The sequence below is a fragment of the Erithacus rubecula genome (assembly GCF_903797595.1).
Source record: "Erithacus rubecula genome assembly, chromosome: 3".
Classification (NCBI taxonomy): domain Eukaryota; kingdom Metazoa; phylum Chordata; class Aves; order Passeriformes; family Muscicapidae; genus Erithacus; species Erithacus rubecula.
The window spans coordinates 98,214,567-98,227,226 of record NC_136689.1 but is presented as its reverse complement, the minus strand read 5'-3'; the positions used below and the strand labels follow the sequence as shown (position 1 = coordinate 98,227,226).

The 12,660-nt window shown below is 37.8% G+C and overlaps 1 protein-coding gene across 1 annotated transcript; it reads left to right on the top strand.

Annotated features, from left to right (window-relative positions):
* Window positions 1–364: 364 nt before the first annotated feature.
* NDUFV2 (NADH:ubiquinone oxidoreductase core subunit V2) lies at window positions 365–12,312 on the top strand (the record flags this gene model as incomplete). Its single annotated transcript, XM_079300134.1, is given in 9 exon segments — window positions 365–449; window positions 452–519; window positions 1,643–1,705; window positions 7,332–7,394; window positions 7,478–7,594; window positions 9,076–9,244; window positions 10,395–10,504; window positions 11,192–11,268; window positions 12,157–12,312. Coding segments are annotated over 9 exon segments (846 nt in total). The 3' UTR covers window positions 12,251–12,312.
* Window positions 12,313–12,660: the final 348 nt, after the last annotated feature.

The following is a 12,660-nucleotide window of genomic DNA, read 5'->3' as shown; positions in this document are numbered from 1 at the left end:
GGTGTTTGTGGATTAATTTTCCTGACACTTTCTAATCCAAACCATTTTGTGATTCTGGGATGTTCAGTTCCAGCATTTGTACTATATTAACTGGATTATGACGTCATACGAGAATATTTATCAGAGGACAAAAAGACAATCAATGTTTATTGTCTTCCCTGAAGGGTGACAAAACATATGTGCAAGAAGTTCACGCATTAAATCCCTCAAAGAACAGAGGGAACAGAACACTATTTTCCTGCTCTTTTCCGCTGTTGGCAGCTCTTGCTAGCGAAGGAACCCGCCGAGCCTCACCCCGAGGCCGGACCTCCGGGACGGCCTCCGCTCCCCAGCGGGCACGCGCGCTGCGGGCGCGCCCCCGCGCATGCGCGCTGCGCGTCTCCTTGGCGCTGCGCGGAGGGCGAGCCCGGGCCTCAAGGAGAGGGATCGGGACGAGGAGGAGCAGCGGGAGCGGGCACCGGCGCTCCTGCCGCCGCCATGCTGCTGTGCGCTGCCCTGCGCGCCGCGGCCGCACGCTCGGTAAGCGCTCCCTGCCCCCGGGAGCCGGAGAGGCCGCGGAAGAGCGGGCAGGCCGCGGCGGGGCGTGGGGAGCGGGGAGGGGTGGGTCGGTGCCTGCAATCCAAGTCTATGGTGCACGGAGCCTATAGACTCCGGCTCTTCTGCAAAGACAGATCAGCTCAGCCTTCTTAGCACCTGCAGTGTCACAGGATGGTTGCAGCCTTTGCCTGTCATACGGCCTGTCCACTGCTGGGAGCGCCCGGGGCCGCTTGGATGGGACTCGGAGCAGCCCGGGCTGGTGGAGGCTGTCCCCGCCCACGGCAGGGGCTTGGAACGACGGGCTTCAGGTCCCTTCCCTGCAAACCATTCTGTCACTCTGCTTTAAGAAATGTCAAAATTGCTCGAGGATTAAGTATAAAACTAAAAGTGATTTAATATAAAGCTAATTCTAACAGAATAAATACTTGCGGTAAAATGATAAAATCTTGCTAATACCGGCCAGAATCTAGAAATCTTGATTTGTTCTGGCATGTCAGAGGGTACAGAGAATAATTGAACAGAACTTGTGTATGGGTCTGTGTTCTGTTCATTCTTCAGGTTTGTGTTTACTTTGCCCTCTTTTTTATGCCATTAAGACACCTTCAATCAGCTCTGCTGTCAAGTATGTAAACGAGGAAAAAAAATGTTATTAAGATCTCTCAGGTCTTTAAAATTTTTTTTTTTTTTAATAGAACTGCAAAATAGTTTTCAGTGTTTGGTTCAAGAAGCTTGTAAATGCTTACTGGAGAAGAACTTAAGTAGTAGTGATGGTTTCTGCAAACCTTATAGCATATAGGATATAAAGTCACAATTTAGGGAATTCTTCATGAAACTTTGGATGAGAATTTGTGTTCCAGGCACTTAAGTATAGCAGTAGCAGAATTAAATCCTTTCATTTTACATTGTTTGAACTGGTCGAGGTGGGAGTTGAGAGATTTGCTCTCCTAATAGTACAGGAGAGACCTTACTAGTCTCTTCTTGACTTATTTTAAATTACTAGTGATGGTAGTAAAATTAATGGTTTGCAGTTAGATTGTAAATCAGATTGGTTCTGAAAGCAGCCACTAGCACTGTGTGCATTATTAATGCTGTATTTTGCTTGTAGGTAAGACAGATCCGATACGTGCACGGAACAGCAGAGCGCAATGCTACTGGAGCCTTGTTTGTGGTAAGTAATCTGCTTTCCTGTGAGAGGGATGGGTCAGAAGAGTTTGGCTTGTGCTTTTTCAAATCTGCTTAAAAACTTCTGATGGGCAGATCTTTTCTATAGAAACCCACTGGCATTTACAAAGAAGAGGGTGTTTTTCTGTAGAATCTTCTAATAGAATTGTAATGGCATATCAAAGGTTTTATTTTAGTGTTTGGCTCTTGTGTTTCTTGCCTTGTATCATGAAAATGCTCCATAATATATATGTGACTGCAAATGAGACTTTGCTTAAACTTTATTTCATAATAGGCCAGTTCTTGTTTCTTTTATTTATTTTAGTTGAGTTTGTAATTGAATCTCATTAAACTACTTGCAGGTGCAGTTTCTTGCTTTCTGAAATTTGCTGCAGAATTACCTGTGGGCTCAGGTCCTAGCTGTGTTTACAGGAGTTGAAAAGTACAGTTGATGTTCATGTTGTGTGTGATACAGAAGGTCATACAATGAGTTGTAATTGAGGCCATTAGGCACTGTCATAAAAGGCATAAACGCCAGTAGTTATTGCAAAAGGTAAAAAGCCCTTGAATTTAAGTGTGTAAAGCAGCTGTGTTGTCTACCTCTGAAGAGAACCTGAAGCATCTCAAGAGAGAGTGTGTATTTTGTCCCATTCTGCTCCATTCAGAGCTTTAGCTGGTCTGCAGTTTAACAGCTGAATAATTTGGCATTTTCCCAACATTTGGTAAAAATCAGCACTTGACTAGAGAATTTGACCACTGTTGAAAACAGGTGCTGAGGATTTTTGGATATGTTGTTGTATTTTCCTTTTTTCTTTTTTCTTTTTTTTTTTTTTTTTTTCTGCAGCTGTCTCTACAGCTTTAATCATAAAATGAAGTTAGTAGGATCTTAGTATATGATTTGTGTCCTTTTCCAGAAATCTGAGCAGGATCTGGTGATTTACAGGGTGAGAGCTGGTGCTCAAGAAGTAGAGGAAATGGTGTAATCTGGCAATTTAGGAAACTTCAAGTGTAGTTGGAGGTTGGTGAAGACAGGCAAATGATGTCTTTGGCACCCTAATGGTTGTTGAGTCTGACATATGAAGCTAGATAGCTTTGTAAATTCAAGATTTATGTAATTGTTTAAAGTATTTGCTGCAGGTAGGAGCCTGATAACAGAAAAAGGCAAGTGGAAAAGCTGGGTGTTTTGCAGATGTTTATATTTAATAGCATCATTGATGACTTATTCCACAGCAGAATTTTTGTGAGAGGAACATAAGAACTTGGTTCTGGAGGGATTATTTTTTTCTTGTTGTTATTGTTTTCTTTCCCTTTAGTTGTTCTTTAATAGGGTAGTATTTGTTCTGCTTTGAAGTAAAAGGTAATGGAAAGAAGATAGTTGGATGTCACTGTATGTGTGTGTAATTGTTTGCCCTAACTACATTCCAGGTGTTATTTAAAATGACAGATTTCAAGGGGAACTTGTCCTGCTGATTTGAGATGAAGGCATTATTTTAATCAACACCAGGTGTTCATATACCATCATAAAATTGGACTCTCCCTGGATTTCTGTAGAGAAAAAAAATGTAGTTTTTGTTTTAATTGCAAGCAGAGGAAGTGTCAAAAGTTTGTTTAAAAACTGCTTGTGCAGGACTAATGAGAATAACTCAAACCTGTTGTAGTGGTCCTCTTAGTATGTCAGTTTACAAACAAGTATCTTGGGTTTGTTTACAAAGCTTATTGCTGCTGCTCTTGCACTTTTTGTATATAAAATCTGTATGTGAGGAAGGCAAATGCATGCAGTGTATGTTGTAACAGCAGAGGACAGGCTAACAAGGGACCTGATTGATAAAATCTAGTATTAAAAGGCATCTCTGATTTACATGCCTATATTTCCCTTTACAGACATGTTACATGTTAGCAGAAATACACAGAAATAAGAGAACTTCTGCTGAAATGCCTTTGTATTCTGAAACACCAAGAAAGAGCCTTTCTCTCAATCATTAAATTCAACTAGGTGCCATCACAGGCTGCCACATCACACTTCCAGTGAGAGGATATCAAGTACAAAGTTAGGTAGATTGTTTGCCTGTAGGAATGTAAGAGCCATGCTCCAAATCTGTAAGTTCTGATGGCTAGGGAAGGCCTGATTCCAGAGATATTTATGATGATCATCTTTCTTCATTGAAACATGCATTCTCTATAATGACTTTTACGTGATTTCTTAACAGCTAAAACTTAGTCCATGTATTGAGAACAATAAAGTAGAAGAGCTGAGTTTCCTTAATACATCAACAGCCCTGATGTGGGCTTTGTCATAGGGCTGCAGGGGGTTCAGCCCAAAAGGTTGAAGAATTGCTGTATTCAAGTTTTAGTTACTTGTGAAGTTGGTCAGTGAGATACTTGGGTTTGAGAGCACTTTCACCACTCTTAAAGTAAGAGGGGTATATCTTGAGTTCTGTTGGAGTAGTGAATGTAGGGTACTTTTCCTTTAGAGGAGGAGTAATGCACATTTTTTCAATGCTGATTTGATATGGATTCTGAACAGTTTGTTGCCCTAAACATCGCCCCTGCAGCCCACCCAGTTCTCTCATTTTTGTTTACAGTGCTTTGGACTGGTGTTTACCATAGGGCATAGGTCAAGTTTCAGGCCAATTTTTTTGCAGTATGCATGGAAATGGAATTATTATAAATATTCTGTTGTAATCCTTCATGCTCTTTAATAATTTTCTGTGTCAAGAAAGACAGATGATTAGATCACTGGAAAAAAAGAAAGCAGAATAATAAAATGGCCCAGGTCAGTGTAGCAAAAAGAATATGAGGTGACCATTCAGCAGCCTTAGTGGCTTCCATGGGAGTGCCCTGGCATGTGTGGCTTGGGTAGCCTTTGCAGTGAAGGTGTTCCTACTTAAATAGGCTCTGTTCTACAATAGAAATGTGGTACAGTCAATGTATGAAAGCTTCACATAAGGCTTCAGGAAATTGGGGAGCACAAGAACAGACTTGGAACATGGAGGGAGAGTGCAGAGAATGGAGCCAGGCTCATTTCAGTGGTGCCAGGCTGGAAGCCCAGAGGCAATGGCCTCAGAGAACATCAGGAAATACTTTTTCACTGTGAGGGTGACAGAGCACTGGCACAGGTTGCCCAGAGAGGTTGTGGAGTCTCCACTATTGGATATATTCAGAAGAAGCCATCTGGACAGTCTTGGGCAAGCAGCTCTGGGTGTCCCTGCTTGAGCAGGGTAGTTTGACCCAGATGACTTCCAGAGGTTCCTTCCAACTTCTACCACTCTGTAATTTAAATGCTCTTTCCAATACTGTGTCCTTATTTCTGAACTTGCTCTCTAGAATCTGTATCCTAAAAAATGTGGAAATGCACCCATATTTAGGAGCATGTTAGTGCATGCAAGTCTAAGATAAATGGCACATTGTTGGACAAATGTAAGACTAGAGAACATATAAATTCCTAACTGCTTAGGAGTCCTAGAACTGTGTAAGCTCTTGATGAAAACTATCAAACTCTGCATGGCCCAGAATTAGACTAAGCCCTTTGAGGAAATCATAAAAGGTGGCATGACTTACTGTTCACCTCTGCTATAGCCTTTACAATATATTGTGGAAACCTTGCTACAACTACACCTGTATCTTCTAATATAAAGTCTTTATTTTTCCTCTTCACATGTAGGGCATTTAATGATATCAGTTTAGAGATGATACACTGAAAAGAACAGCTGCTCCAGACAAAGGGAGATTTTAATAAATCAAAGACATTTATTTGCAAAGGAAATTGAGACAAAGTACAATTGCTAACTATCAAATAGCAATAGAAGGCAAAATAATAGCAAAATAGGCATGCGGATTTGGGAAGGAAGAGCTAAGTTATGGAAATACTTACAATGAATCATGGAATTGATCTGTGCAGCTAAGACATGGAAAGGTCTGTAAGGGAAAAAATAATAAAAGTTGTGCAGTGTTTCCAATCAGTCTCTTTTTGAGAGCTTCTCTTAAAATTGGTAGAAAACACTCACAAAGACTAAATATGAGTCATCACATCCTTTATGTGGAAGGGTCAGTCTAAAATAATGGGAATCATGTTCCTAAAAGCTCTTTCATGTCATTTTGTAAACCCCACAATCAGCAAGAAATTAACATTTAATAAAATATTACTGTATTCAAAGGGCATCAGTCATCTTTCTGTAACTCTGGTGCTTATAGGAAAGTCACCCTTGAAGTATTTATCAATGGTATTTTTATATTGGACTTGAAACTGTGGTGAAGGCACAATGCTTTCAAACTGATGGTGGCAGTCATATTGCCTGCTTTGGGATATGGACAGGATAAGCAAAGGTAGTCCCTGGACAGACAACAGATGTAATTGAAGTATTTGCCCTTGCAATATTTCCATATTAAAATTTCTAAATGCAAGAATAGCTGTGGACCACACATATTCTAAGTTCTTTCTCTGATGATATGTACTTCAGTGTGCAAGTGTCTTGGCAATGTTAAGGTTTTTCATTCAATCCTTTGCTGCTTAGTAAGAAGACTGTAGTGTGGCAACAAACCACCCTCAGTTACTGGAGGAAATTATCCAAGTGGAAGTCAGTGGAGGGGGTTTCTTTGTTCTAAATACATTTCTAAATTTTCAATTTTATTATTGACTAGTTGTGGATTACTTTTAACATCAAGCCTCAAGCATAGCTTGTATTTTCCCACAAACTTTCCATTTAATTTGATATTTTCTCAAATTGAAAACTGTATGAAGTTTAATTCCAAACTTAACTGTAGGTATTTAAAAGGAAGAAAAATGAGCTGCTTAGAGATAGCTAAAAATTTTGTGCGGGAACATTTTCTGCTGGAAAAGTATTTTCATCGGAACTAAGATTTTACTACAGGAAAATACTATTTTTTTCAAGACCTCCAAATTTTTATTTTTTGAATATAGAAGAACTAATTAAAATTTGATGTTTCCCTAGAAGACCACCTTAAAAATAACCTGTTAGAATACCTTATTTTGGAAATACTAATTAAAATTCTGCTCCTTACATTTTGATTCAGAATTGTATAGAAAATGAAAATGTTTATGTTTATATAATGTTATTACAAATCAAAATAATATGTTAAAATGGATTAGTAATGTGTCTGAATGTGCAAATGTTTTAATTCTACCGCAAACTTCTTGGTGAATTGTGATTTTTTTTTTTAATTAATGTTTGATGGTAAAGGGAAAAATGAATTGTTGTTTTAGTGTCTTGTTTATAATGTATTAACCAGAGCATTCTTGCTTTGCCTATTGTAAATTTGAACATAATTCTCAAACTGTTTTAACAGTGTTAAAAATATGTACTTTGATGACACCACCATACTTTTTTTTTAATATAAAATTTGATGTATTTTTCAGTAAATGATTTTTTAATAGGAAGTAATAGGAATAGGTAATGTTTTTTTAAGAATGACGAAATAATTATCGATATTTTTGATAATTTTCCCAAATTTATTGAATCACTTCAGTATTATTGAAATATTTACCTGGAATATATAGTTTTTATACAAGCAGCTCAAATGCAACTGTGTAATGGGAAGGTATTTTACAACAGTAAATACGTCCTGAATCGTTTCCTAACAACACATTTTTACACATTTTTCTTCTTTTCTTGAAGCACAGAGATAGTCCTGAAAACAATCCAGATACTCCATTTGAGTTCACACCTGAAAACCTAAAGGTATGCAGACAAAAAAAAAGTTCAATACACAGACTTTGTCTTTAGAGCAGTAGTGATTTTTTTCCTTCTTTGCCTTTAACAAGCGAATAGAAGCGATCATAAACAACTACCCTGAGGGACACAAGTCTGCAGCTGTCATGGCAGTGCTGGATTTGGCCCAAAGACAGCATGGATGGCTGCCCATATCAGCTATGAACAAGGTATTTAGTACTTAATTATCTTTCAAGCATGATTTTGTTTTCTTTCAATATCTTACTAGAGTATTAACATTAATTAATGAAAACTTAGTAATAAAGGAATTTACGTGTGGCACAGAATTGTGAGAATTTGCTATGAGACTACATTTTTAAAAATAAAATGGAAAACTAAAGCAGAAAACTTAGGGCTCTGTTTACATAATATTAGCCCATATTTTAGAAACCACATACAGAAGAAATCAGAAATTAGATAAAGCCTATTCAGATAGGCTCTTCTCCCAGAATGATCGAGAATTAGAAACAGGAACTTGATTTTGTTCACTGCTGAATGTGGGGAAAGAAAAAAAGGCAATGCCAATGGAGTTTTCTTCCTCCCAGATTAATGGTATTTCACACATTGCCTGGATTATACTTAATCTTTGTAAGGTCTGTAAGGACTCTGCAGAGCAGTGTTAGTGCAGTAGATATCAGGAGTGTTGGGTAACACCTCACAAGAAGTGCCCAGAAGACTTGTCAGGTTAATTATTAAAATTGTTTCAGAATAACCAGGTAAACAACTACACTGCTCCGAAGTGAGAGGCTGCATGATAGTAACCAAATACCAAGAAATAAAAAAAAAAAAAAAATAGTCTGGTTTATATTCATTTGAATAAATCTGTTTAAAGTGTAAAGTTTTAAATTCAGTTTAAGGTGAGGATTGGGAACATTAGAGAAATGACTGAGGATGGTAAATGAGCATTTAAAGAAAGGCACGTCTGCTACAGTTTCTACAGCATGACATAAAGCCTCAAAGCTCCATTAATGCTGGCAGTGTATATTTACATATTTAAGTTTCAGGTTGAAATTATGTTTAAAATTATCTTAAGGCTTTTAAATGAAGAGATACTTTCCATGATTTGTGATTTGCCTGTTAGGGAAACTGGAACATAAAACAGTTTCACTATTGAAACCAGAGCCAGTTCTCAACTTGAGCAGTTTGCCAGGGTTCCAGGTTAATGAGATCAGGGATACTTGCACTAGAACTGGCTCCATGGAGATCATGCTTCATTCCCTGTTTATTAGCTGTGACAGCAATCTGCAGAACCTCAGGGGGACCTGCTCTATATGAATTACCATAAGCACAGTACCAGCTTACAAGTATTCCTTACCAACAGGCTTCCATGGATTAGTGTGGCCAGGTTTGTTCATTCACACAGCCGAGTGCAGTGTGAGCTGGAGCTGACAAGGAAAGCCAAACCCAGCTAACTCCTTGCATCCCCTTGGAGCTGACTCGAGCTCCTCGCTGTGCTGATCCATGGCTTAGTGCAGTTTGTGCTTGAGCAGGGTGATGCCACTCACTGGGATACATTTGTGCTTTGATACCCACCCCATCCCATTACTTACCTGTTACTGCAAACAGCACAGGTGACTTTACTGAAATGGTTTGTAAATGCCTTTACTGCTGCCCTCTGAGAATTCAATATAGCAGGTTTTTCCCGTCACAGGTTGCTGAAGTTTTAGAAATGCCTCCCATGAGAGTCTATGAAGTAGCAACCTTCTACACCATGTACAATCGCAAACCTGTTGGGAAGTACCACATCCAGGTCTGCACCACCACGCCGTGCATGCTGCGAGACTCTGACAGCATTTTAGAAGCCATTAAGAAGAAACTTGGTATGATGCAAATTTGTAATATACCTTTTGGGTTTTTTTTTTTTACTTTAATGATACTGAAGTAAAATACTTCATATAGTGGAAGAAAACACTGGCCTTGTTCAACCTTCATATGGTTCACATGGGCCCACCACATACTTTATGAACTCTCCTTGGGAAAAGTCAATTGAGAATGGTGCATCATGAGATGTAAGGAGTACTCAGGGGGTTTTGTGTGTGGGTTAAGATTTTTTTTCCTGCCTTTTGGTGATTATGGGGAGAAGAGAGGGTAAGATCAGCAACTAACAATTCGTCCCCTTCTATGAAAAGCTGTGTAAACTTTTTCTAAGAATCAGTGATGAGCTGCAAAACAGCTGTCTATTATCTGTAATTTCATATGCTCTGTTGTCTGAAAAAGGCATATTTAGATGAAATATCTTGTTACTGCATAGATAGCTTAATTTCAATTGAAACTCTCAGCTTGAGAAATCAAAGCAGTAAGTAAGTTCTGTAGCTTTTTTCTGACACAGGCTTTACTTACAACTTTTATTTCCAACTCCTTCCTACTAGTAAATGGAGGAAAACTGCTTTTCCTTAGTATTCTTCCTTCCATGGAGTATTTTGTAGAGATCAGACTCTGAGGTGCTACTTGCACTAACTTGCCTCTGGGGAAGGTCTGCATCTCTATCAGAACAGTAAGATGCCATGGATGCTATGTGTACAGTTCACTAAATCATCCTTTGTGCATAAACTTGCAAGTTGTTTATGAATTTGACGCTAACAATTATTGGATTAATTTGGGAATATTCAGTACTGTATATTAATACATTTCCTGTCAGCACATAAAAGCTATGTGTCCCTATTTTTCCATTGTATTGTATTGATAAAATGTTCTTGAGTAGATCTGTTGTGTTTTTTAGAATTGTCATTTCATGGTTATTTTTCAGTGAATCGTACCTGTAAACAAGGTCTCAAAAATGTATCTGTAAATTTACTTAATGGTTTATTAGAAATTTCTGTTTAATGGAAACATTTTGGACTCATTTAAGGGGGTTTAACTTTGCAAATGCTTTTAAGGTCAAAATACAAATAATACAATGCATGGAGTAGATTCATACTTTATTACTCTTGTTCATAACCATTGCTGAGCCTAATTAATTTATTGTTTTAGGTATTAAAGTTGGGGAAACAACACCTGATAAGCTCTTCACACTGATAGAAGTGGAATGTTTAGGTGCTTGTGTAAACGCACCAATGGTACAAATAAATGACAATTACTACGTAAGTACTGCGTCCTCTTTGAAATGATAAAGCTTCTTTGCTGGCTTACCTGTATTTTCCAGTTGCTCCAGATTGTGAAGTTGTGGTCAGTTTTCTAATTCCTCTTGGCAAGAACAAGTCATTACCTACCACATCTTTTAGTTTCTTTGCCTCTTGCTAGAACACTTCATTTGTATCAGTGTATTTTATACAAGAGGAGTGATGCATTTTTGTGATTGTGGTCTGCCCATAAATCTAGAATTTTTAAATAGGTATCTGATAAGCTTTGGAAATCACTTCAAAGCAGTCTGTTGGAAAGTATGGACTAACTTAAGAAGCATTGTTTTGAACTGTTCCCAAGGTTTTTTTGTTGCAGCAGATACCATTCTGCAGTATGTGTCATGGCATGTATGCAGTGGGTAGGCAGAGATCCAGCTCCCTAGTACCAGGAAGCTGAAAACACAACCCTTGGCTTGCATTAGTATTGTTTTAACATAATTTCTATAGCTACACGTGAAACAGATCTCAAAATTAAAATGATAGTAGACTTTTCAATTTTCCTCATTCAAGCCACTGTGTGTCTTAATGGATAGGATCAAAATGACCTGCGCTGGGGCCACACTGATCTGGTCTATTTGAATTGCTGCATTTAGCATAACTGATGTCTTTCTGTTTTGTCAGTGATTTTTTTTTTTTTTTTTTAAACAGGAAGATTTGACACCCAAAGATATTGAAGACATAATTGATGAACTAAAGGCTGGCAAAGTTCCCAAACCAGGCCCAAGGTATGCTGTATTTACAAGCTGTAATAAATAACTGCCTGTATTTATAAATAGTGTATTATATTGGTCACCTACATGAAGGGTGATTCTTCTGAGAAACTAAATTTTCCAGTTACTTGAGTTCAAAGCCTACAGCTAAAAAGCATTAAATAATTTACTGAACAGACATGCATGCATTCAAAGCCAAAACAAACTGGAAAGAACTGAGAATTTTCATGTTCTTCATGACGGACCAGAGGAGCACAAAATGTGAAAACATTAATTCTGATTTGTCTTAGTACTTAGCAGGTATTTGGAATGTTGGAATTTTTGTCTAGATCATTTATACCAACAAATTCCTGTTGGTTGGCTGGTTTGTTGGTTGTGCCGTTTTTCTTTTTGATTTCTGACAAAACCCAAAGATTGTTAAGTTAGTGAGAGGGTTGTTGTTGCTTAATTTTTCTTATCTGTTCTTTGTTAACCCACCTATGTTTCTGTCAATAGGGAAATTAATTTGACTTGGGTGTTATCTATTCCTGTTGTTTCTATAAAGATGTTTTGAATACAAGAACAATAATCTTAAAACAGTTACAGTTTCAAAAAAACACAGGAAAGCATCTATAAAAAAACTATGATAAAATTTGATGCTGCCAACCCATACATGGAATATAAAAGGAAACAAATGCTCCTACCTTGCATTTCAGTTATGAAATTATTTGTCACTACTTGAATTTGGAATCCTTCCATTTTAAGAGCTACATTACACTTTTTCTGAAGGTTGAATGGAAAGAACAAAAAAGAAATAGTGGCTTCAGCCTGAAGTCAGATGTGTGACTGTCTTCTATCCAGCGATTAAACAGAATCTGACTTTAATCAATACCAGCAATAACTAAACTGCTTTCATTTTTTCAGGAGTGGACGTTTTTCGTGTGAGCCAGCTGGTGGCCTTACGTCCCTGACTGAACCACCCAAAGGACCAGGTTTTGGAGTTCGAGATGACCTCTGAGGATTTTTGTAATATAAAATGAACTGTCTGAAAAGAATAAAGTCTCTTCAATCTCAGTAAAATTATGTACATTCTAATGTTTTGGTTTAAAAAAAAAAAAAAGCAACAGCAATTAGACTATCCAACTTACTGTGTTGGATTAAGATTAACTATAGCACAGTTTAATCTAAATTCCAGATTTTAAGAAAAGTGGTCCTGTAGACTGCATAAAGTGACTGCCTGAAAGAGTCCACTTTGGGTCAATGAGAGATGAAAAGTTGTCTCTTTTGATCTGTCAGTGAAAATTCTTTCAGCTTTTTCTAAAGCTCTTTGAAGAAGCAACAAAACTCACTATATTACAAGTCTGGTAAATGCACAAGGAACCAAACTGAAAGGAGTATATCTGACAAAATTTCATCATGTTACTTTTA